Source organism: Ostrea edulis, chromosome 8 (assembly GCF_947568905.1).
Source record: "Ostrea edulis chromosome 8, xbOstEdul1.1, whole genome shotgun sequence".
Taxonomy (NCBI): domain Eukaryota; kingdom Metazoa; phylum Mollusca; class Bivalvia; order Ostreida; family Ostreidae; genus Ostrea; species Ostrea edulis.
In genome coordinates, this window is record NC_079171.1 from 46963707 (window position 1) to 46990485 (window position 26779).

Consider the following 26779-nt stretch of genomic DNA (forward strand, 5'->3'; position numbering starts at 1 on the left):
ATAACAAAACATCTGCTCTAGAGATAGTATCTTTCGCCTCTAGAGAAATAGGACACCGAGAATCGTGGGAAGTTTAGCAATGTACAGGAGTTTGTTTTATTTATAACTGTGGTTTGTGTTGAAGGATTTCTATTCTTGCGGAGGGAGAACATGTTAACATGGTAGCCATAATCTTTCAGATATTACTGTGTGCAATATACACCACAGCGTATGGTATGTTTCTCCTTCTCTCTTCCTCTCCTTTTCTCTCTTTCATTAATTATTTGTATGAAGTATGGTGATCCATTTCCATGAAAATATGAAGATATCGAACAATGTGATTAATCTAATAATTTCCATAAAGAATAGAAAAATCAAAGAATAACCTTTTTCATTTGCAACTTTTTTTTTACATTTCCTATTTATTATTTTCTCTCCGTGTTTATACCACTGATTACGAAAGAGGACGTTGCACCGAAGAGGGAATTGCCCTAATCGGGGCTCGGCGCCAGCACTCGTGACGTAGAACTGACGTTCATTCATATTTAAACTTTTTGCACATTTGCCATTTAAATACATGTAGGATCTCCAAGTACTAAGGGTAAGTCTGATATACTTTATCTGTCAATACAGTATGCATGTAGCCTAAACATACTTTTTTGAACTCGTGCAAATTAAATTGTCTTTTTTCCCTCCCGAGTAGCAGATACAATGCATACGGTTACATGTCACGGTTAATGATTCTGAATATTTCCAAAATGAGGATTTTTAAAATGTATAATCTAAAAATTGCATTTTATCCAAATTGTACCTTCAACCATGACTTTTGTAAGTGGGTTTTTTATACTGCGACAATCTGTGTATGAGTATGGATCCTTTGGAATACATAAAAAAATGGATGGAACTGACGGTGGCCGGTAGAGTTGTTGTTGATGAAACTCGAGTGATTTTATGACCAAATATTGAACAAGTGTCGAAGTGAACAAATCAAAGAACTGCACATGGCTGCAGATGTTTCGTTTTATCAATATATCTGTACATTTGTTAACAAAGTTTTGAATTGTAACTCTTAAAGTTTCATTAGGATGTAATAAATATTCCTGTAAGAATTTATATGAACTTTATTGAAGAGTTTTTTTGTTTTGTTTTTTTTTTGTGTGCATTTGTTACATATTTCCGTATCCCTGTTACAGATTTCAGTATCTCTATTACATACTTCTGTATTTATGCATTTTTACTAACAAATTTCGGCATTTCTGTTAAATATTTCCATATTCTCTCGTTTCCACATTTTAAAAATTTATCCGGAAAAAAAAGTCCCAATACTCCCGTCCGCATTTTTTCCATATTTCAAATGCGGAAAAAATCTGGAGATCTGGAGTGCGGGTGTGCACCTGGATTCCATTTACATTCTTAATGCGTTGTCAACTTTAGAGGGATATGTACATAATTTTGATCAATTGAAAGTGTTCAGCTTTGCTCAGCCGATATGTTGATAAAGGATGAAGGTAACAAACGGTGATCAACCACATACCTCTTATAACCAATACAAAATAGCGAGTTGGGCAAACATGGACCCCTGGATATATCAGAGGTGGGGTCAGGTGTCTAGGAGGAATAAATATCCCCTGTCAACCGGTCACACCCGCCGTGAGCCATATATCTTGATCGGGTAAACGGAGTTATCGGTGTTCAAAATCAATGTGCCAAGAACGGGCTAAAAATCAGTATGAAACACGCAAAACACCATTTGACCCAATGATAGGTTGTATTGGCAAACCAGATCGTTATAACAACCATAGAATTAGCGAATTGCTGACTTTAAACAAGACAGTTGTAAGCCTTCACCACCAACTTGTTCGTCAACAGCCTGCTTCAATTTCAAAACTCACCATGCGCAGAACAAGCTCTTGCGTATCGAATCAGTTGAGAGATATAAACACCATATACACGTGATAATGGAATTTCGCTACATAAATAAGGGAAGTTGACGATGGAGAAGCTGAAATCCACCCGTTTGTCATAAAATTGTTAGATATAAGGGAACATTTTCTCCAAAACCACTGAGCTAATTTCAATCAAAAATACAACATCCCTGAGTGAAGCGGAATCAAATGAAGGAGCATTCCCGCTTCAAAGGGGATATAATGACGAAAAGGTAAAAACACTGTAAGATCATTAAAAAAATATTCTTAAGAACAACTGGTACTGAACAGTTGACATTTAATTTAAAGCTTTCTGACAAAGCAGAGATTCGTGTTTTAAAATCATGGTCCCTGGCTGGGTGGGTGGGTTGGATTGGGTGGGGGGGGATAGGTTATCGAAGTTTTACATATCCTTAAATCTAGAGAGAAAAAAATATTGAAATTACATAATTTTGGTCTTTCTTATTTTGTATGGACGCTCTTTACAGCAATCTATTTTCTGTTATGCAGAGGTGTATGATATCCTGATGCAAAGTGAAGATAACGAACAGTGATCAATCTCATAACTCCTATAAGCAATACAAAATAAATAGTTGGGCAAACACTGACCCCTGGACACACCAGAGGTGGGATCAGGTGCCTAGGAGGAGTAAGCATCCCCTGTTGACCGGTCACACCCGCCGTGAGTGCTATATCCTGATCAGGTAAACGGAGTTACCCGCAATCAAAATCAGTGTGCCTAGAACGGCTTAACAATCGGTATGAAACACGTCAGACAGTACTTGATCCAATGCGAGGTTCTATTGACGAACTAGATCATTATAACGACCATAGAATTTGCGAAATGCTGACTTCAATCGAGACTGTTGAAACCCCTGTACCATCAACATGTTTGTCAGTAGCTTATTATAATATTATTATTATAGATTATTCTAAAAGTTTGACCTACTTTTAAGAAAATATACCCTATGAGATATATCTAACGAGCTCTATTTGAGGTAGGGCTTTGATATTTTCTATATACATTCTTTATGGGTAAAGTTAGTGATACAATAGTGTTTGATCTTTATATATTGGAGATTAACTTACTTTTGAAAAACCCCACCTATTCAATATCTTATAAAATATATAACACCAGATTTTCATGTTTGTACCGCCGCAGTGGTCTAGAGATAGAGCGTTCACCCTGCATCCGAAAGGGCGGGGTTTGATTCCAAGCTGCGGCAGACCTAAGCCATTATAACATGTGAAGATCGTTCCATCTCCAAACGTTCAGTATCAGGTGTGAATATCATGGGTCCTCGGAGATGACCTTAAAAACGGATGGCCCGGTCACAGTAGGTATGGCACGCTAAAGAGCCCTCACTGCTCAATGACTGTAAACGCCAAACATGTGCTTTGATTTGACGCCCCTCGCCAGTATTGGTGACGTCTCCATATGGGTGAGGGATTTGCGAGAGGGACATTAAATAATTTATAATCAATCAATCATATTTTGTATATAGTTTCTATGGCAAGACCTTATTATTCTGCGTCTGAACGTGTGACCTTGATCATGTACTTGGACCCACTTTTAAACTGACCTATTCAATATTCCATGAACTATTTACGGTAGATGTGTCATATATTTATATATCTTTTTTATGGAAAGACCTTTTGATTCTGTGAAGTTTAATTTGTTACCTTGACCTTAATTTTGAATCTACCTTTTACATATCTGATCCAATCAGTATTTCTGGGTTATTTTAAAAGATTATAACTTTCATAAATATGCACATATATTGTTTACCGCAAAACTTTTCATTTCACACTACGATGTTGTGACCTGATAGTTTAACCTACTTATTAAAAAATGTAACCTCTAAAGTATGTTGGAACTACTCCAGTTACGGCGTCCTTTTGTATATGCATACTTTATGACAAAACGTTGTGATACATTCGTGTTTGATCTTGAGACTTTGACAAAAACCAGATCTAATAAAATATTTAAGATATAGCTTCTCATGTCATGATCTTTCATTTAACACCATGATTTATGACTCTGTGGCGTTTGCTTTAAGCAAAACAGGAAGGTAGTGTTAGTCATATCTGTGGTGATTTAAAACGTGTTTTATGAATTTATTTTCATTCACGTTGTCATCCTTTGCGACCACAATAAGAGGTAATTCTTTTCATGGGAATTAATATTAATAAACATTGTTTAAAACACTATGTACAGCTACTGAACAACAGAACCAATGCGACTCGGGTGAGCGATGTTGTCCATTGACCTCTTGTTTAGATCATGCGAATCATTCAGGTGACGTAGTGCCATCCATCCACGTCCCTCGTCGTCTGTTGACAATTTAACATTTCTAACTTAATGAAAACTACAAAGGCAATTGTTACCATTGTTGGTGTGAAACATCTCTAGGATAAGAGGAACATAATTTATGAATATATCACCTTACTTTTCCTGGCGCCTCATGGACGGGCCATATATGCTAAAATTGGCATATTTTCAAAACTTTTCTTCTCTACTTCAACACACGTGGGAGAAAAAATAAGTACATGTAAAACTTATGCGGTGCCAATTTTGATGCACTAGATGCGCATTTCGACAAATAATGTATCTTCAATGATGCTCAACCGAAATGTTTGAAATCCGAAATAACAATGAAATTTTAGAGCTATTACAGCCACAAACAGCGTGCCAAAAAGGTGGAGTCAAATTTGTCTAAGGATAAGAGCTATGCATGAGGGAGATAGTCCTTAATTTTGAAATGAATTTCTGGATGTTATACTCATAAAGAATACCACGATTTCTAATAAAAGTATGTCAAAGTAGCAACCACCGCCCATTTAAAAAGAAATACCCCAAACAATCAAAATCAGGTGTAATTACCAATTTTGAGTATGCTGACTTCAAATCTGAATTCCATTTACTCCAATGTCTTATAGAAAATGAGGTATAGTGTCTTAAACACCCCTACTGTCAGGTTGTCAACAACGGAAAATGCTCCATTTCACATTAAAAAGTGACCCAAAGTTATTTCTTGAAATAAGGCATGAAGGCATACAACATGGAAAAGAAAACAGTTGATACTAAATTGTTCCATGAACATTCTTAGTGATTTTGGAAAGAATATATCTCACCTCTGGACTTCACATATAAAGGAAAGGAAAAGGTATACGGAGCGGATCAAAGATCTTAAATAAAATCAGATTTGGCCAAAGCCTAATGAACTGATAAACAGGGGCAAAAGTAAAACTAATAGGAAAACTGATTTATTAAACATCAGCAAGAATTTTTCGAGAACTTCTGGTAGAGCTGTAGGGGTGGGGGGGGGGGGGTGAAGCTGAGTTGGATCATTGTCAGAACTTACCGAAACACTGGACTCTCTCGCCAGTCTGGGGGCTGAGTTGCATCAGAACTGACAGAAGCAGATTAACTATCTGGCCAGTCTGGGGTCCGAATGGTATCAGAATCTGTCTGAGAATGAATGGTTGAAATGTTTATTATTTAGTTATGTTTCTTTTTTCAGAATTCAGAAATTCAAAAACTGCATGATCAGATTTTTTTGTAACACCAATAATGTCCTTTTATTGCAATGGCTCTTCAAGTACAAACCATGATATTAAAAAAAAATGAAATGACATGATATCTAAATAAATAAAATATTTGTTTGTAAGTTACTTTATTAATCTGTAAGTAAATCCTTGAGTGTAACTAGTGGCACTGTGGCAGTGCAACTTGCAAGTGAAAATTGTATCATCTGTAGCGTATGACCCCTTTTAAATTTGCCTTGCCTTGTAATTAATATTGTTGAAAATTTGGAAAACAGCATTTTTAGCCCCCCTCCCCCCCAGTCCATACTCCACTTTTCTTTAAAAATCCTGCTAATTCAGTGAAGAAGAAATGTCACTACCATATTTCGAATTTCCTCTAGACTATATCAAATTATATACCGCACTACTATCAGTCACAGATTGACACTGGTAGGGGTGTGGGGACCTGGTCTGTGAGTGTGATGGAAAAGATTTTGATGAACTCATCATTCAGAAATGCATGTGATGATGTATAAACATTGTATTGTTGTATACTCCCGGTACGTTGTGTGTACGTTAATAATGAGAGTGATCTTTCCTTGGATATTGAAATCAATCAAATACTATATGAACACGGGCAATTATCGTCCATGCTTAACCTCAGTATAATTTATTTATGCATAAAATTTAATAGTATGTCACTCTTTGTTGCGCATTTCAACGTTAAGTCAATGTTTACATATATTCGCTCTGCTTAACCGCTTCAATTTCAAAGGGATTTTCTGGAATGTGCCTCATCACGTGAGATATGCTAAATATGGGTATTATAGATCCAACTTCGCATCATTCGTAGGCTCTAGGTTTATCCATACTAGCCCGTAAAAAACAGGGTGGAACCTCGTCCCACTTTTCCTGTAGAAATAAAAATAGAACATGACGCGCCACCTAGCGAGCGCGATTGTGGCTAGTCAAAGGCATTCGTCTTTTCTACAAATGTTAATGATGAATTAATATAGGGAACACACAGAAAGAAGAAATAACAGAAAAATTTCATTGTAAAAGTTTGGGTTCGTTTTTTCCCAGTGAAGCCAATAACTTATGGTTAAGGCGGATGACATGTTAAACATCAACAGAGCTTCTGCTTTGTTTTGAAAATGAACAGTGTAAATGTCTTAAATACATTCTAAAAAGGTTTTGAAATTTAGGTTTCTTGCTATGTTCTATACGAATCAAATTTTGTCATATTATTAATTAAGTATCCAAATATTTATTATTGCACAACAATCATGCCCACGTCCCTCACAATATATTCATCGAGATTAAGTATAGTGACACCAAAATAAAACAATGTGAATGTTTGATTTCTGGTTAAAGATGGTATTTCCCAACAATGTGTGATTTTTGGACGATACCTACAGGTGTATATATCTACGAAATGCCCTATACACACTCGGTGAATATCATGGACGTTTAAATATATCTCTATGCAGTAAGGTTATGTAACAAATTGGTGAAATTTTAGATTTAAAGGGAAAGGCAACCCTAACGAAATCGTTGCCTTTATGGATAAAGTATTACTTACTGATATCGTAAATGACAGTCTTTAACAACAGAAATCCTTGCATAACAATTAAATCAATATTAATCTATCTTAAATTTCAAAATCCGAATCTCGCTCGCGCCTGTAAGTGAGGAAGTTTCTCAGTTTACGTTCGGAAGGTCAATGGTCTCTTCCCAGGTACATTGTATCTGGGTTCTATCTTCCACCAATAAAAACTAGGCGCCACGATATAACTGGAAATATGCTGAGTGTGGCGGAAAACATCAATCAATCAATCAAATTACCCGCCGATAAGAGAGCGGTCATTGAAGTTTAATTATTACGTCACATCGTCGGTTTCGGCTTATTTCATCAGTAGCATTTGTAAACATGACAAGACACGAACAGTTAAGTTTGGAGCCGTGTATATTTTAACCCGTTCTTTTGCAAGAAAAAAAAAAAGAAGACGTTCAATCGAGTCGCAAACCAGGCTGGTACTCGTTGTTTCATACATGTAATATCAACTTGTCTTTACGCAACTGATGAATCCACAGTTCATATAGTATTTTCTTTACAAATAACTATGTTGGGTCAGGAATTTTGGGGGAAAACTTTTTCACACCCCCTTCGCATTAGTGTAAGTAAATGCTTCACAGGAAGGCATCCACCTATTTACAATGTATTCGTAAAATCTATCACATGCAGATATTTGATGATCTTTGTATCTCATGAAAACCGGAATAGACAGTGTGAGGTCAAAATTATTGATTTTCGTGGTCTTGAATGCAAAAGAGTTTCGCATCATGGCAGGATTTTCAATTTTTAACGTTTCAAAATGAGTACTGAAGCTTATCTAGGCCGTATATCAACAGAGTAGTATGACAAATCTTTATCATATAATTAATCCTATCATTTATCATGTAAAAATATTTGGATTGCCTTTCCCTTTAAGGAGATACAAGTAATCCTTGTATAGACGAAATCGCCCATCAAGTACACTATGGTCCTTGACGTATGGACACTCAGTACAATATTTGACAAGTATTGATCTGATTTTCACGTTTGATGCATGAAATAATTGCAATATAAAACTAAATCTAAAAGATTTTCAATCTGTATTATGTTTCCATACCTTTCGTACTTTCAAGACAATTTAGCGTTATGGAAACTCGCATGGGTGCAACATAACTTCCCTGGCAAAGAAGTGGACTGGGGAGCAGCGAAGGCTGTGGACGGACTGTATAATGATCGCTCAGCAGGAGGAAACCAATGTACTCTGTCTAACTTTGGTCAAACAACAACGACGTGGAGAGTGGACCTGGGGAGTGTGATCAGGATCAGTCACATTAACATCTACTACAGGACGGACAATTATCCAAGTAAGTTAATTGATGATTGTATATATCATATACCTAATAATCCGTGAGCAATGAATGTTCCTAAATCCTAAAGAAGTTTAGTGCTCAATATCTGCAATTTTTCGTGAAATAATAGGGTTTGCAACGAAAAATTTCAGGTATAAGTTAATGTATTGCTCTCTTACTGTTTAAAACCATTGATGGTCTATACATTATGTATACAAGGCAATAACAAAATGAAATTATAATCTTGTCTGATTAGTAAGTGATTGTTCATCGTTTCACGCCGTTTTGGCAATATTTCAGCCATTTTACGACAGTAAACCAGCTGAAATACATGTACATTGGATTTTCTGATAAAAAACTATATACTGTATTTCGACTATAAAATCTATAAAGTAATTATATATAATGAAAATGGATGTGAGCGTTAATATTCTTCACAGGGCAACAAGTTGACGTTTACACGAATTCGGTTTATGAGCAAAAGTCCACAAGAATTGTGAAGATAACAAACAATGATCAATCTCATAACTTATATAAGCAATACAAAATAGATAGTTGGGCAAACACGAACCACTGGGTATACAAAGGTGTGATACAACGTCAGGTTTTATATTCAACATTTACTTTAAATGCCCGGTTTCAGTGTGTATACAAAACGTAGCTTTAAACTTCAAATATTGATGCTACACAATATCATGACTTACTGAAGATGAACGCAATAGAGACGTTGGGATGCTACATGAACATGTAGGCAGGCTACAAACAATGTTGGGTCTCAAAGATAGCAATAACCAAACTCATGAATCACTTAAGAGCAAGACTCATTATTAATGACATACTCGGAGTGGTCGTCCAAGAGAAACTACGCAACATGAAGACTGTCGAGCTCACTTTTCGCATCTGCTTATCCCATACATGTCCACCACAGTAGATGAAAACCAAAGGTAACAATTCATGCCTAAACAGTTCGAAATAAGCCTAGCGAAGCAGGATTACGTTCTCAACTTACAATGGTGAAAGTCAAGCTGTCTCAACGTCTCCAGACAGCTCTGCAGTTTTATAATGATCGTATTCAATGACAAAATGTAGATTTAGTGACAACTCACAATATCTCATTAGCTTTAGCGATGGTAGGTTGAGAGTCTATTGGCATCGAATCGAACCCAACATTGATGTTAGTGTGTAGAAAAGCGACAGGTTTGGCAGGTGAAGGATTATGACCTGAACCGATATTACACATTTGTGGACGCACAGAGCTTAATAAAATCAAATGAAATCTCAATGGAATCCATTGCCGTGATGGGAGTATGTTCCTTACAATGCAGCCATCCATTGGAAGCTAATGAAATCGCCACACTTTCCAAAAGGATGTCGCTCGATGTCATGGAGGATGCACCTGAATGGAGTTTTCTGAGCAAAGTAACAGATTTTCATCCTCACTTGACCAATACTTGTTTTTGTGAATTATCTAAGGGAAAATAAATTCAGTCTTCAAGACAAATCTACTTCCCTGTAGGCCTAAACAATAGGGATAAAAAGAAATTCTTAGGAAGTCAAGTACCAAACAGCTTGAAAGCAGCAAATTTTGAGTTTCTGCGTTAAATACGGAAAGTGTGATTTGACATTGCAGCTAAAAAGACAAAAATACCCTTCACTGGCGATCAGAAGGCCTTAATGTAGGAGAGTTTAATGGTTGAAAAATAGTAGGAAAGACGATCCCTCCAAAGTCGCAGAAGAAATTGTTGTTGAGCATCATTCAGGCAGCATTTCTTTAAAAAAAGGTTCCATTAAAAGACAACAATCAAATATCGAGAACCGTTGTTCTGTGCTAGGAACATCCAACAATCGAGATGTACAGAAACTGCTCTCAGAAATTTATGGAAATAACTTTTTTTTATTTCCCTTAAATTCTATAAAATATATATCATATAAACAATAACACCAGATGCAATAAACAGGCAATTCATCCTTAATCAAAATAACAAAAATGTATGAAATTTTGAGCTGCAGTATTTGTTTGTTTGGTTATCAAAATAATCATCTTGTCCTTACAAATTTGTAATGCAGAATCATTAAAATAATATAAAGTGATAAAACTCTTCAAAACCAAACATTTATGCTACCAGTGAAGTTATTACCAAACATTGTTATATGTTATCCAAATTTTTCCAATTTAAAAATAAAATATCAATTAATGACCTCTATGGAGTTTGTTCAGGACTCAATTCAGTCAGTTGATTAGAGCAAGTGAAAAAAAGAACTGAATGACTGCTAATTGTTGTCATGAATATAATGGATTTTCAGTACAATAAAAAATCCTATACCCTTATGTTTTCTCTTCTTAAAATGTAATTTTGAAGAGGGGGGTGTTAACCTTGCAACGACAAAATACATAAGATGTAAGTAGTTTCACTGAAAGATTTTATTTATTTGTTATTGATAAACAATCTGATTAAATTTCAACTTTCGGTAGCGACATTAAAATGACGGAGCGGATCAAAGATCTGATTTTATTCAGATTGGTTGATTTAAAAATCCTATTAAATATGTTAAATAATCATTTTCTAGAAGAAAAAAAAAACACTGTACAAACCTAGTTTCTTGGTGACTCATCACAATTATCTAGAAAAAGTCAGCAACAAATTACTAGTATGCGCTTCTTATTTCATCAATATAGTAAATACACTTATAAAACTGAAAGTTGATCATTCTGTATCTTAAGAAGAAGTAAGAACTTCATTAAAAAGGAAACTCCATTAAACCTCTTCTCAAATGCTGAATAGTATTCCATGCACTTGCACAATAAACCTGTAGTAAAATAATTTGTTTGGGATTTTGTAATTTGCAAGAAAAAAAGTAGTGACATTCACATTACTCCTTTATCAAAAGTTGTTAAGTGCCAAATGGAAGAGCACAAGTAGAAACTAATTACTGGATGGTTATTTGCTGATTTATTTTATTTGAAATATGCACCATTAATTGTTATTGAAAAAAAATGATTTTGCATTTAATTGTTGCATTCTATAATCAGCGCATCGGGTATGTCATGCAAACAAATTAATAAAAGTTCAAGAGCGTATTATACTTCATTTCTTAATATGTACTTTCATTTCTTAGTGTATACACTAAGCGGTTTTTCATGTAATTATATGCGACTACGAAAAAATGCCCAGATGCGGCAGCACGTCATGATGAGAAATCGGCGATAGAAATATCTAGATGTTTGCGTCACAATAAAAAAAAAAACGCGAGGAAAATTGTTTCGGTACACGTGGTTATATTTTTTCCTCTTTGCCTTGCATTTGATGTATGTATTACAAAAAGGCACAAATATTATTTCTTATCTTTAATTGCTTGCAATATTCAAATTGTTACGACTTCATTTGTCGATCTAATTTGATTTTACCGCGATTTCAAAGATCAATAACTCTGCCAAGTGAAAGCAGACATGTTTACATTTCCGGCCAAAATGAAAGTGCTTGCGAAATGTCACGAAATGAGCCAAACCTCCACATCGATATGTATACCACCAGAAATTGCTCTTTATCAAGATCATGAATTCTTAGAAGATATTGAACGTGTTGATGAATTATATTTCTTCAAACTTATCGCTTCAAATATAGACGCGAGACAGCGAGACACAGGCAAGTAATGATGACATATTAAATTATGATTATGATTTCGAATATGAAAATAACAACAATGATGGAGATGTTTATGTACAACATGAATTTAATGATACGGACACTAAGGGATACATAATCCGATCGAAATTTCAAAATGACGCTTGCAGTTGTAAGGAGTTTTATGGAATTGCATGTAGCACAAAAATTGACTTTGAATCAGCATGTGAATTCCGTGATCACTGTCTTCAATGTACTAGAGAGGAACTTGCCACTATCATTAAGGCAGAGTTATTTGCACACAGACGGTATGGTTCTGTAACACAGGCCAATACACACAGAGAGAAAAACAGAGAAATACAATTTCAAGAACATTTCTTTAATGGCCACAGAGTGTGTCGTACAACGTTTTGTTTTGTACATGCTGTTGAGAGGAAGAAGCTACATAAACTTGCCAGATATCTGGATACAGATGGATTTTTACCAAGAAAGCATGGTAACAGTGGTAAAGCACCGCAATGAAGCTTAACCATGAAGGATCGGGAGCGGATTAAAACATTCCTTACCAAGTATGCTAGTCACCATGCACTGTCATTACCAGCTCGATTGCCAAACTATAAATCAGAGAAAATTCTTCTTCCTTCAGACACAACAACTGCTGATATGCATGCTCTATATGAGAGACTAGCAAAAGAAATGAGCTTCAGAAGTATACATCTAAGGACTTTCCAGAGAACATCGCATGAGTTATGTCCATACATTACTATTATGAAACCATGCATTGATCTCTGTCAACTTTGTCAAGATTTTTCCCATAAATTTTATATGGTTTCAAACATGAATGACGAGGAAAAAAAGAAATCCTGTCCCAGTACACTCAACATGTATCAGGGGCAAAACAACAAAGGGACTACTACAGACAACAATGCACACATAAAGATACATTATTTTCCTTATCAGATGAATCGAAACAGACAGGTAAATTCAAATTCTACTGAAAATTTTCATTTACATACATGCTTAATTTATGACATATAGATGTATGTTCTAGATATTCATGCACATGTATGTCATGGGCAGCTTTTCGTATGAAAATACATGAGTTGATACATTCTGGTTGTAATTCGTTTCTAGGATATCAATTTAAACTTTGAAATGCTTTCCATGATCATGATGATGTTAAAAAAAATATACAATGTAGATAAAGCCTCTTTCAATATTTGGCTTTGATCATTGAAAAACCATGACGGAAAATTATTTTTGTGGATACATATAACATCTTCCTATTTTTAATTGATTTTGCATTACAAGAAAATGATTTGAAATACCGATAACTATCATACACATGATATGCAATCATATTTTAGAAAATCCACCATGCTATGTGGACATGCACATGCATTATTCTTGGGATTATGCACAAGAGGTCCATTTCCCTCATCATGCCCAGCAAGTGGGTCCCATATTTTTAAAGACACCAATGAAGTGTAATGTGTTTGGTGTATGTTGCGAGGGTTCAGGTATATAAATTTCTAAACAAAACATATTTTTTAATTATATTATTAGGTTCTTTGAATAATACAATACATACAAACTATGCAAATTATCAGGCATCATAGAAACACTTTGTGAATATGTACTTGACATTTTGTTACATGCTTCATATACCTATATCATGTGTTGTATAAAATATTATTTAAAGAAACTGTAAAATCTTTAAATAAACTTGGAATCAGTTACAGATCAATTTAGTCAGCTGTTTGATGTAAAATATATTTACAGTAAATCAAAATTTTATTAAATATATTTGATATCTTTATATCAAATCTTATTTCATTTTTGGATTTCTAAGCAATATATTGTCACATTCTAAATTTTATCCCTGATGAATGATGCTGCATGTTTAAATAGTATTCAACTTGCAGTTTTATGATTAGTTCACTTTAAAATCAGTTGTTTTAATTTTTGTAGGAAGGTAAATGTTTTAATAGATTGATGAAGCTGAGAACACTGGGAAGGGTGCAAATTCTATCATTAGTATGGCTCACCACTTCTTTCAGCACCATGATCATGAAGAGAAAATAGCCTCCATACATTTTGACAATTGCAATGAACAAAACAAAAACAATTGTGTATTATGGTATGGACTATGGATAGTTCTTGTTGGTAAGTTTCATATATATGTATTAACTATTAAAAGTATATTTTGATCTTTCAATTTAATTAGTCTTCAATTATCCATGTTCATTTAACTACTCATCTCTGATGATTGTTTTCTTGAGTAAGGGCAAGCACCTCATATGTAAGACTTGTTAAAGTGACATGAAGTACAGTAAAATGTAATGAAAGTATGATAGAAAATTTAGGACTGTGACATCTTTAAATTAGGACTCCATATGATTGTGGAATATTCCATGATGGTCGCAGGACACACCACGTTTGATCCGGACTGGCATTTCGGAGTCTGGAAATTGAAGTGGCGTTCATCCACTGCTGAAACAATGACTGAGATTGCAGAAACAGTCCGTCATTCATCTCGGCGAGGGCATAACATTCCTCAGCTTGTGTCCGATCCACAAAAACCTGTGCAATTTAGAGATTGGAAGTCATACCTACAGCGCTATCTTAGGCCTATGAAAAAAATTAGAGGTTATCATAATTTCTATGTGCATGCTGAGACTCCTGGTGTTGTGGAATGTAAGGAGCTTTGCAATTTTGTCCCTGTATGTGTAAATTTCTTGAAAGATTGGAACATCCTTCCCTCCATAGATGATCCTCTGTCCCAAGAGATTCTAGCACCTGGTCTTGAGCCTAGGAGACGATGGTCTTTATTTGAGGAAATTCGTGAACATTGTCGGTCCCCTACTGCGAAAGACATATCATGTCCCAAACCAGTGGTACCTAAAAGGAGGCGACAGTCGATTCTTCCGCTGCCACATCACACATGGGTAAAAGGAAATGTTTACTCCTTAGATGATTTATGATACATGTAATGTGTGATATAAACAGTATATATTGTTAATGAAAGTGCATTTTAATGCAAGGATGTATTTATCTGTTGATAGTAATTATTTATTTTACATAGTTGTCTATTTTTGCGATGGTTGTCTTGCAGTTGATACTTGTACCGATTTGTAATTTTTTTTTTTTGCTGCGCTCATTTTTACTGGAACATGATATCTTGTCTACATGTAAACATCTTGTAGGAATGACTATATAATTTCAATTTACATGTAACTTGCATGTAATTCTTATTCCAATGTTCATTGTTTATTTGTTTTAAACATTCATTGCTTGTTTTTGTGCAAATAATGTTTCTTCTTATCTTATTATTTCAAATGAAAACTGCAGTTGTTGTCTTCTTCATTGAGGTCTAAAAAAAAAGTATTAAAGAGGCAAGGTAGTCATGGTCATTTTAGATACCTTTTCTTTTTCCTGAAAAAAAGAAAATGCTTGTTCTTTTAACTGTTTTAACTAATGTAAAATGCAATTAATAATTAATTGATTGCAAATATATTTCAAATGTATGAAAATGTCAAATGGGCTACTAGTAATTTAAGAAGTCTTAGATAGTTGAAAATGATTGTATTGTTCAGCTATTTTATTGAAAGTAGACATTAACGGCAAACTGACAACTCAACTGTATGACAAACGGGATGATTTCAGCTTCTCCATCGCCAACTTCCCATATTTGTGTAGTAATATTCCATTATCACCTGCATATGGTGTTTATATATCTCAACTGATTCAATATGCAAGAGCTTGTTCTGGGTATAGTCAGTTTTTAAATCGAGGTAAGCTACTGACAAACAAGTTGATGGTACAGGGATTTCAACAGTCTCGATTGAAGTCAGCATTTCGCAAATTCTATGGTCGGTATAACGATCTAGTTCGTCAATACAACCTCACATCGGGTCAAATGCTGTCTGACGTGTTTCATACCGATTCTTATGCCGTTCTTGGCACACTGATTTTGACTGCGGATAACTCCGTTTACCTGATCAGGATATGGGGCGCACGGCGGGTGTGACCGGTCAACGGGGGATGCTTACTCCTCCTAGGCACCTGATCCAACCTCTGGTGTGTCCAGGGGCCCGTGTTTGCCCAACTATCTATTTTGTATTGCTTGTAGGAGTTATGAGATTGATCACTGTTCGTTATATTCACCTTGCATTTGTTGACAACAGTCTCCTTAAATTATAGTCAGCCTTATGAATTCCATTGTCATAATAACTCAGAAAAATGGTTTATACAATAGTTTATTTGATTTTATCTGACATTTTTAAAGCAGGAATTAATAAATGTTTAAAGCTTAGATTAAAAAAAGAATGTTTCAGTATTGACTGAAAGCTGTAAATACGTCAGAACGCTTGATGACGTTATGAATCTTAATGGATGTGTTGTATATATAAGACTATATCTTCTTTGTTTTAAGAGATATTTAAATGATTTTTTTCTGTATTTAATTTGTTCTTCAAAGTTATAAAGTTATAAAGAAGTAAAAAAATAAATTCAGGTTTTTTACTCATCTGGGCCCTTTTTCGCCGTCGGAATTTATTTAAGGTTGATTCTATCTGTAGGTCCCGGGGTGTATAATAATCGATTTGCCGGATTTTTCCTTTACGTATCCAACAGTACGACAAAGGATGACGGTCATCTTTGTTTCCATGAAATACAGAATGTGAACGGTACACCAGTAGAGAACCAGACAATAAGCTGTTCTGTTCATGGACGATATGTCATATACTACAACGAGCGGAGGCCAGGTGTTACCTATCCTAGTTATTACTCACGATACGCATATAATGAACTATGTGAAGTGGAGGTTTACGGTGAGTTTCTGAATTGTGTCAGTCTGTCTTTGCTTGGAGTGCAGTTTGAAATTATTAATAAATGTAAAAAAAAATAAAAAATGGACCATTAGAAGCTTGAGTAGTTCTATTTCCTTTATACAGGATGCTCTGACCCAACATTTTATGGAGTGAAATGTGATCAACAGTGTCCCGATGAATGTCAAGAAAAAAAATGTGACGTCATTACAGGCCACTGTCTGGGCTGTATACCGGGATATCAAGGGTTTCGCTGTAGGCAGGGTGGGTGTATAGATTTGCTGGAATTCTCATTAGTACCGTAGGGAGACAAATGCTATGTTTCGTATAGCCATCCTAGACTGGATATCCTGCAAAAAACCTTTAAAGGGTCATTGAAACGAATGTGTATTCATTTCCACAATACTGAAGTTCGCAATAATGATTATTTAAAGAAATAATGCAGGATCCCGAATATCGAACTCGTACACAAGCACTTCACATAGAATAAACCATAGGAGAAAATATCAAAGTCAAACGTAGTCAAACGGTTGTGGTAATGGAATCCAATTTGAATAACACCACGTTGTTATGAATAAGGTCTAATGTTGAAAAGTTTAGAGTGCCGATTTTTCTGATAGATATCGTGCGTTTTTCTGGAGAAATGAAGCATGTTTCACAAACAATATATTTCTTTATTTTCCTCTTTGTCAAATTTCCACTAATGATACCCCCCGCAACAAGTTGTTGGGGGGGGGGTATACTGGAATCGGGTTTTCCGTCTGTCTGTCCGTCCGTCCGTCCGTCCGTCTGTAGACGCAATGGTTTCCGGGCTCTAAAGCATTATCTTTACCACCTACAGTCACCATATCATACATATGGACTACCCATGGGATGAAGATGCTCCCTATCGATTTTGGGGTCAAAAGGTCAAAGGTCAAGCGCACTGAATATCGAAGTAGCAATATGGTTTCCAGGGGCTAACGCGTTATCCTCTCCACCTACAGTCACCATATCATACATATATACTACCCATGGGATGAAGATGTTCCCTATCGATTTTGGGGTCAAAAGGTCAAAGATCAAGCGCACTGGACATCGAAGTAGCAATATGGTTTCCAGGGGCTAACGCGTTATCCTTTCCACCTACATTCACCATATCATACACATGGACTACCCATGGGATGAAGATGTTCCCTATCGATTTTGGGGTCAAAAGGTCAAAGGTCAAACGCACTGGACATCGAAGTAACAATATGGTTTCCAGGGGCTAACGCATTATCCTTTCCACCTACAGTCACCATATCATACATATGGACTACCCATGGGATAAAGATGTTCCCTATCGATTTTGGGGTCAAAAGGTCAAAGATCAAGCGCACTGGACATCGAAGTAGCAATATGGTTTCCAGGAGCTAACGCGTTATCCTTTCCACCTACAGTCACCATATCATACATATGGACTACCCATGGGATGGAGATGTTCCCTATCGATTTTGGGGTCAAAAGGTCAAAGGTCACGGGCACTGGACATTGAAGTAGCAATATGGTTCGGTTTGGCATGCCATTTGTTTTTTACACTCAGAAAAGAGGTAGTTTATACCTATTACCAACACCCTTTGGGAGATTGGGGTAAGCGGGGGGTATTCCTAGTGAGCATTGCTCACAGTACCTCTTGTTCAAACTATTCTGAACTCCAGCTGTTCTTGGATAATTTGAAAGACGTAAAATAGTTTATTATTATTTTTTTTCACACCATTATATATTATTGATTTGTATTTACGCTGATTTCATACTGTGCAAGAAATATGGAATATGAAATGTATTTTTATTCAGTAACCTATTACAATGATTCGCTGATGTATTTTTCTCAACCACTTTATTAAACAAGATTTGTAATTGTTTTTAATTAACCATAACATTACATGTACTAGCTTCTAGATCAATCTGTGATAATAATATTCGCATGCAAAGAATCATCAATGAATACATATTTGACATAAAACGCCTATAATTACAGCCTGCAATAAAGGATTGTTCGGCGCCAATTGTCTTCATGTCTGTGGACATTGTGCAGGGAACGCAACATGCGATCACGTGAATGGTTCATGTCCCTCTGGGTATTGTGCACCAGGATGGAAACACTCATCTAATGGAAAATGCGACCAAGGTATCATTGTACCATATAGTGGCGAAGTATCTGTAGTCTGATGATACATTTTTTGTAATCAATCAATCATATTAAAATCAGACTTCTTAGATCCGCGCTGTATACTCTGCGTAAGTAGATCTGACATAATCCAACTAGGGCTCATGTTCATACGAACTGTATGTTAGCCAATCAGCGCCTCGCCTATGAATTCATCGGTGTTCATAATTCAAGGAAAATCACTGCGATTGTTTGCTTTGAAAGAAAACATACCGCAGCTAGATGTGACGTCGCAATGCACCATTTACGTCGATTGACATTTCATTTCTCGCTTTAATTATGTAAACATCTTGAAAACTATTCAAATCGTACCCACCCCTATTCATTCATAAATTACAATTCACAATTAATTTACTATGGGTGTATTTTACATCGTACATATTGTTGTTTGTATGGACGGAATAGATTAGGCATTGCTGCGAAAGTTTGAAATTCTTTATATTAGAATATCCAATTTTATAGTATGGAATAAAGTTCGTGGGAGAGAAATACTGCAGCTTGTTAACAGATTGCCGGGAACCACCTAAATAGTCATCATTGTATGGCGCAAAATGACTGGCTGATAGTTCTCACGGATATTTCAAACGAAAGGTCGTGTGGACATGACTCCTGATGGGATTATGTCAGATCCTATTATTGCGATTGTGAGCGTATTTTATAATCTGATTTTAATTAGATTGTGTTATAAAGCAATTTACTTTTTATTCACAAAACTAGGAAGAATTAGTTTAGCGCACTATAACGGATGTTTCCCGTTCCATTTTCCATAATTCTTTAAACATCATTGTTAGGGATCATCATTAAAGCTGAAAATTAAGATTTAAAGCACAGTACATTCCCCTACATGTATATGTGCTTCAAACGAGGAACAGTGTTGTGCACGTATGATAGTAAATTAAACGTACCAACATACCAAATATCAAAGGCCTGAGTCAAAAGACAAAAATGCTATGGTCCGAAAAACAAAAAATGCTCCAAAAATTATATTATTTGACCTTTACATAAAAGGTCATCAAAGTGACACGTGACACTCTGTTTTATCATGGTAAACCAAAAATACCAAATGTCAAAGGACTAGCCCAAAACTTCGATTATTTGACCTTTACATGAAAGGTCAATGTCAAAGGTTATAAAAAATGGCGCGTGACAAACTCTTATCATGGTATACCATATTCAAAATACCAAAGACAGATGTCAAAAGACCAAAAAGTTATCTGGGCCCAGTTTTTTGAAAGGTGGTTAACTTTAGCAGTGTTAACTCGGTGTTACTTTCTGTGAGTACCTTTTTTCAAAATGCGAGTTTGCGTTGATACTGTGTTAACTCCGTGTTCACTTTAATCTACCTCCAGTACCTGTAGTTATATATTCAGCTTTGACAGAAAACAGTCCACACTGTGTTATGTTTAAATGTCTTACCACAGTGGTTAAAAATAACCGTCGACTTAGTTTTCTGTCCGTCTCAGACCACAAATCATGAAAATTTCAAAGGAGATGTGTATTGATGCTGAACTATGACGGTGTGTTGTTTATGTTGTCATAAATAGATATATTCGTCAAATCTCATGAAATTTACCTAAGGGGAACAGCTAATAGAAAAACTAGTACAGATTGATGATGGTGTTACATTTTTCTGTCAATGGAAATATCTTCCACGCATCTATAGATACTTCCGGCATAAACTTTCAATAATGGGGGGAGGTGGGTGTCAATAAAACTCGTATTATATTCACTTATATGAAACCCTGCAACAGGAACCATGCTTAAGATATAATTTGACCTATTTTTGGCTTCCAAATGTCAAAGTGCATGCAGGCCCTTAGGCCATGATGATAATCTCCAATGAAACACCAACTTTAAAAACACTATCGTCTGCACTGGCCTTGACCTTTTCAAAATCCCTTGTATTATTTAAAACTGATTCAAATGAAAATGTGCATGCATCGAACGTACATACATGTATTTTCTTTTTGAAGGCTATCTAATATGAACCGTATTCAATTCAGGCTAATACAGAATAGTTGTTAACACAAAGTTAGGAAGAAGAGTTTTTCATTGTTGATATTCCTGATTAATCTCCCTTAGGGGAAATGGAGTGGTGGATCACGTGTTATGTTTAAAATAAAAAGAATATTATAATGATTACATGCATAAAAAGAACATAGATATACAATGTTAAAATCGAGGTAAACTACTGATAAACAAGTTGATGGTACAGGGATTTCAACAGTCTCGATTGAAGTCAGCATTTCGCAAATTCTATGGTCGTTATAACGATCTAGTTCGTCAATACAACCTCGCATTGGGTCAAATGCTGTCTGACGTGTTTCATACCGATTGTTAAGCCGTTCTTGGCACACTGATTTGACTGCGGATAACTCCGTTTACCTGATCAGGATATGGGGCTCACGGCGGATGTGACCGGTCAACAGGGGATGTTTACTCCTCCTAGGCACCTGATCCCACCATTGGTGTGTCCAGGGGTCCGTGTTTGCCCAAGTATCTATTTTGTATTGCTTGTAGGAGTTATGAGATTGATCACTGTTCGTTATCTTCACCTTGCATAGATATGTATGTGAACAGACTATCATAAGGTAAATTAATTTATCATTTTCTTCATGAATATTTTTAACTGTTTTGGGGGAAATAAGGCTTTAAAGTATATATATATAAGAAAGTTATGTATTCTTGGAAATTTAGAATTGTTTATAGGCTAGCATCGTCGTTAAACCCCTCCCATAAATGTTGTCCAAATATGAATCAAACAATATGGACAACCATATGTTTTATTTCGTAGTTCAAAACATATAGCACCCCATCCTCTTATTTCTGACAACATACGTTTACTGTTATTTTTACCTACAGAGTCTGACACCCCCATTTCCCGCTTTTTCATATCATAGCACCAGTGATTGGTAGTTGAAATGTAAGCTTGAACTGAATGCGTATATTTTACTGATAAATAATGAAACCGACCCCCCCCCCCCGCCCTCCACAATCACGCAACTTAGGATTTTAGGTTCGGCCCGTACAGAACAACTCATTTTAGGGGGGGGGGGGTTATAAATTATTTTGTTTTGACTTGTCAAGTATTTTCAGACAATCGTGAAGTCAACTTTGTCTGCTCCTTATAAACTCCCACTTTGATAAACTATGCAATGAGCCTGCTTTCTACAACATAAGCACCGTTTTTCTTAACTAGGCTTCTAAAGGCCTAGTATGCAAGGTGAAGATAACGAACAGTGATCAATCTCATAACTCCTACAAGCAATACAAAATAGATATGTGGGCAAACACTATATGATGATCTAATACCTCTATGATTATTTAAATTGAATAGATTAATGAATGCATTTATACAAATATAAGTGCTTGGCTCACAGTCACTGTCATGTATTTCGAAACTAACGATGAGAACTATCTCATCAGCTATCTCCCACAAAGAAGACTTATTTACGCCTGCATACGTTTTCTTTACATAGGAAGTACATGTACATTATGGGTAATCGAATGATTAGCAAGTGGTTAACTCGGTTAACACAGTGTTAACTAACAATGTGTTAAATTGCTTTCGAAAAACAGAATTTAACCATTGTGTTAGCTAATCACTTGGTTAGGAGTCAACACTGCGTTAAACTTAACCAATGTGTTAAAGTTAACCAGCTTTCGAAAAACGGTGTAAAACCCCAATTAATCAATCAATCAATCTTGAATGTGACTTTTAACCCAGTTCCAGTTTCTCCAGAACACAATTTACATTTTACAAAACCCATCGGTCAAGGTTTGTACATAATATGCATCTCAACTATATTTCCCTTTTTAGTATAAAGATAAGTTTGCTTTCAGAGTGTGATGACGGGAATTTTGGATATAATTGTATGTTGACTTGCAATGGTCACTGCGCTGATCGATTGCCGTGCAGTAAAACAGACGGCGTGTGTCCCGGGGAATGTATGGAGGGATGGACAAATCCTTATTGCAACGAAAGTATGTCATTATGAAGTAACAACCCAAGTAGATTTACTACACTCTTTCTGTAACTTTTTTCCCATTTAGAAATGTCCTTTTAATCAAGCTTTAATATGTAACAATCCTTAAATAATCCAGAGTTTTGTATTCTCATTATTAGCATTATAACGGTTTAAAGACTTTCAACTTGGCATAAAAGGAGAGCACTACTATCCCAAATAATATTTACGGTGATATCATTTGGGCAAACGCAGTTATATATCCATGAACGGTTTTTTTTTACAATGATTTCAAACTAACCTTAAAATCATGCCTCTTTTCATTCAAAAACCTTGGATTCCATCACGGTAATGGTGATAATTTGATTTCAGTCCTGCAGCGAGATACGAGTACAAGGTACAGGGTCTCTATCATAATGAGTATTTTTTTTTATCTTAAGCGTGTGTGTTAAACTAACTATAAATCAATAGTATAATTTGGAGTAGATTGTCACAATTGTTCACCATTACAAGACATGTTAAACACTTTTGAACGGTTGCTATGAGCAAATACGGGAAAATCCAAATGCTTGTCTTTTCTGCTATACAGAACAGTATCTTCCATTAGATTCACCAAGTCATCAGTTGTAGTATACAATCACATAGAGACAGTTAGGTTAAGCATATCGTCTGACTATGATCGATATTGTATTTCATTATATATCTAAAGAATTTCCAATGAATATGGCAGGGAACCATGTAGTGTAAAACTAAGATGAGCTAACCCACGTAAGTTTAAATCTCAGGTTATTGGAGTGTGAATATGAAGTAAGAAATGGACGGTCGTTAGGGTAATGGGAGATTCTTCCCACGTTTATGTAGCTATCATTGTTTCTGTCAATTCTTTAGAGATCAATGCGCTCTTTATAAACCCAAAGAATAAAATGCCTCTCTGTACTGTGTAAAGCTCAATGAAAGGAATAAAATATCTAGCTAGTTTTTTGTTTCTGTGACACAGTTTGTATGAAGCAGAGGGTATCTTCGTCATAAACGATTTAATTGTTTAGATTATAATGATTTCTATTCATGAAATAAACCGATATGTTTTTAATTTAACAAAGATGAATTTCAGAATGCAGCCGACGATCTTACGGGAAAGCTTGCATGGAAAGGTGTGGTTATTGTGCAAACAACGAACCGTGTAACCACATCAACGGAACCTGTCCTGACTCATGTGAACCGGGATATAAGGGAGAGAAATGTGACGAAGGTTGGTGCCATGTTTGTTATGAAATCATGATAAAGATATAGCTGCATGTAGTATTCTCCTGTTTATAGAGGAATCTCGCTATAGAAATACAGAACGCGTTGTCATTAGGAAATGCGTATTGCTACATTTATAATAAACATATGTATAAACTAAAGAATTTGTTGATTTCTTTGTTGTATGTTCACTCATATTGAGCTTTAATTGAAGTACCTATACACACCCTTAGCGCCCATGACCGTGATATCCAGGATTTCTTTATCGTGCCAACTCTTGTCCGATCACGGGGTCCACAGGCACTTCTTTCTGTAAATAACTTATGACCTCTGTATTCTTACAATACATGTAACACAAGGCACCAACCTTCAAATGACACAGAATGGTACCCCCTGAGAATGTCGGCCTTCTGAACTTCTGGGGAATATGTGATGCAAATGTATTTACTACCGTTCTATTGTACAATCATTCAACTAAAAAACATGTATGACATAACTGCATCCATTGCCTCTTATCGCTGAAAACTGCAACAAAACATGGGTCTACAGGTCGATTTTCCCTTTCGTACCACGAAGTGCTTTGTACTGATACCGCACAGAATAAGTGCGCGATTTCGACTGGGTTGCACGCTTCTAAAATATATGTCAACACCGATAAATAGCTGTTTACAACGTAATTTATTAACTTGTTAATCACTTCATTGTAGTCAATTCAAATAAACTGTTTAAAATTAGCATCGAGTAGATGTCATAAAACATCACCTCCTACTGTGACGTATTTATTAGAACTAGAAATAGAGATTATTCCATCACACGGTTCAAGATTGTTTGCAAACTCTTTACAGTTATTTTGTTTTAGTTAATAAAATATATTATGGTTTAAAGTAAAGTTTCTTGTTTTTCTTTTTTTAAATACGACCAGTCGAACTAGTAAATCGAAATTTTACACAACCGGACCTATCATTTAGTAGACTCAGTCAGTCGTGCGTGCCTTAGTGTCAAACCCTGCGAAGCGAACTATATGTCACAAACAAGTGGAATGGACAACCATGCAGACGAACCAGTCAATAACTAGTAGCTGATACACAACTTGCTTACATCCAATCTAGCGAACACTTCTTGCAGCAAAATGTCTTTGAATTGAAATATAATGAAATATATCTCTAAATCCAAGGTAGTACCATGATTATATATATTTTTAAAATATGTACCTTTCTTCTTTCAGAGGCTGACCCTAGAACATCTGGATTTCTTTGTAAATCGCTGTGTACTAATGTATGTAACGCGGTATGTAAGAAGAAAATCTGGAATTAAGAGAAGATCGTGAACTATACCAACAGTAGCATACATGTTTTACGTCTTGTCACCATATTTTGATCAAATCATGTGTATAACATTATTTGGAATACGTGTAACATGGATATCATCATTACCAAATCAATACGTTTAATTGGTATGCATTACTAAACATATAGTATGAATATACGACTTTATACGATTTGTTACGCGTACCCCCGTAATGACAGTATGTGGAACATAGAACAATAAGTTAATTTGGATAAAATATGCTACAGCTGCAGATGTTTATGTATATATTTACATGTGAGTGTATTTTAATGTGGTGTGCAATCAGAGTTACAGACATGCATTATATATAGCCAGTCCATCAAACAGATTTGCCATCATAATTTTTGAAACGTGTATGGCTTAGAATATAATCTCATGAAACCCAAAATCTAATGACACTCATGTTTCTTTCACTTTCATACCATCATCATTCAAATCGCTTTATAAGCCTGGTCGAAAATTAGATGGGCGTGGAAAAATAATATGAGAAGGAAGGACTCTACTGGTCGCTTTTAGGTTCCCATTAAAGGAAATTAAAACATTGTATGATTGGACTATCATTTAAGAATTTTAGCATAATATTGAGGTATCCTTGTTAAGCCGTTCTTGGAACACTGATTTCGACTGCGGATAACTCCGTTTACCTGATCAGGATATGGGGCTCACGGCGGGTGTGACCGGTCAACAGGGGATGCTTACTCCTCCTAGGCACCTGATCCCACCTCTGGTGTGTCCAGGGGTCCGTGTTTGCCCAACTATCTATTTTGTATTGCTTGTAGGAGTTATGAGATTGATCACTGTTCGTTATCTTCACCTTGCATCTAAAGGTTGTGTTTATATATTAGTATGTAAAAAAATGATCCTGTATTGTAGTCACATCCTACGCCCGGGGTCATGATTTGAATAAACTTAAATCTGCACCATGTCAAGAAGCTTTCATGTAAATCTCAACTCTTCTGGTCCAGTGGTTCTTGAGAAGATTTTTTAAAAAAATCCTCCACTTATTTCTATACAAAACTTTGATCCCCTATAGTGCATCTAACCTACCCCTGGGGAACATCATTTGAACAAACGTGAATCTGCACTATGTCAGGAAGATGTCATGTAAATATCCGCTTTCCTGCCGAAGTAGTTTTTGAGGAGAAGATTTTCCCGATATATTGGTATGTAGAATTGTGATCCCCCTATTGTCGCCTCATCTTACCCCCGGAGGCCATGATTTTAACAAAATTGAATCAACACTATGTCA

The 26779-nt window shown here is 35.7% G+C and overlaps 2 protein-coding genes across 7 annotated transcripts; both read left to right on the top strand.

Annotated features, from left to right (window-relative positions):
• LOC130049107 (protein draper-like) lies at window positions 1–26065 on the top strand. Of its 4 annotated transcripts, XM_056146306.1 has the most exons (8): window positions 1–213; window positions 8121–8351; window positions 16540–16791; window positions 16915–17052; window positions 18788–18937; window positions 22820–22960; window positions 24053–24190; window positions 25409–26046. In XM_056146306.1, the coding sequence occupies exons 1-8, from the start codon at window positions 159–161 to the stop codon at window positions 25495–25497; spliced, it is 1194 nt and encodes a 397-aa protein (XP_056002281.1). In that variant the 5' UTR covers window positions 1–158; the 3' UTR covers window positions 25498–26046. The 4 variants fall into 4 exon arrangements, with proteins under 4 accessions (XP_056002281.1, XP_056002283.1, XP_056002282.1 ...); XM_056146308.1 differs by lacking the exon at window positions 22820–22960 and having other exon boundaries at window positions 25409–26065; XM_056146307.1 differs by lacking the exon at window positions 16915–17052 and having other exon boundaries at window positions 25409–26054.
• LOC125669265 (uncharacterized) lies at window positions 12016–15304 on the top strand. 3 transcript variants are annotated; one of them, XM_056146318.1, is made up of 3 exons: window positions 12016–12937; window positions 13931–14125; window positions 14348–15304. In XM_056146318.1, the coding sequence occupies exons 2-3, from the start codon at window positions 13999–14001 to the stop codon at window positions 14941–14943; spliced, it is 723 nt and encodes a 240-aa protein (XP_056002293.1). In that variant the 5' UTR covers window positions 12016–12937; window positions 13931–13998; the 3' UTR covers window positions 14944–15304. The 3 variants fall into 3 exon arrangements, with proteins under 3 accessions (XP_056002293.1, XP_056002295.1, XP_056002294.1); XM_056146320.1 differs by lacking the exons at window positions 13931–14125; window positions 14348–15304 and adding an exon at window positions 13327–13552; XM_056146319.1 differs by lacking the exon at window positions 12016–12937 and having other exon boundaries at window positions 13843–14125.
• Window positions 26066–26779: the final 714 nt, after the last annotated feature.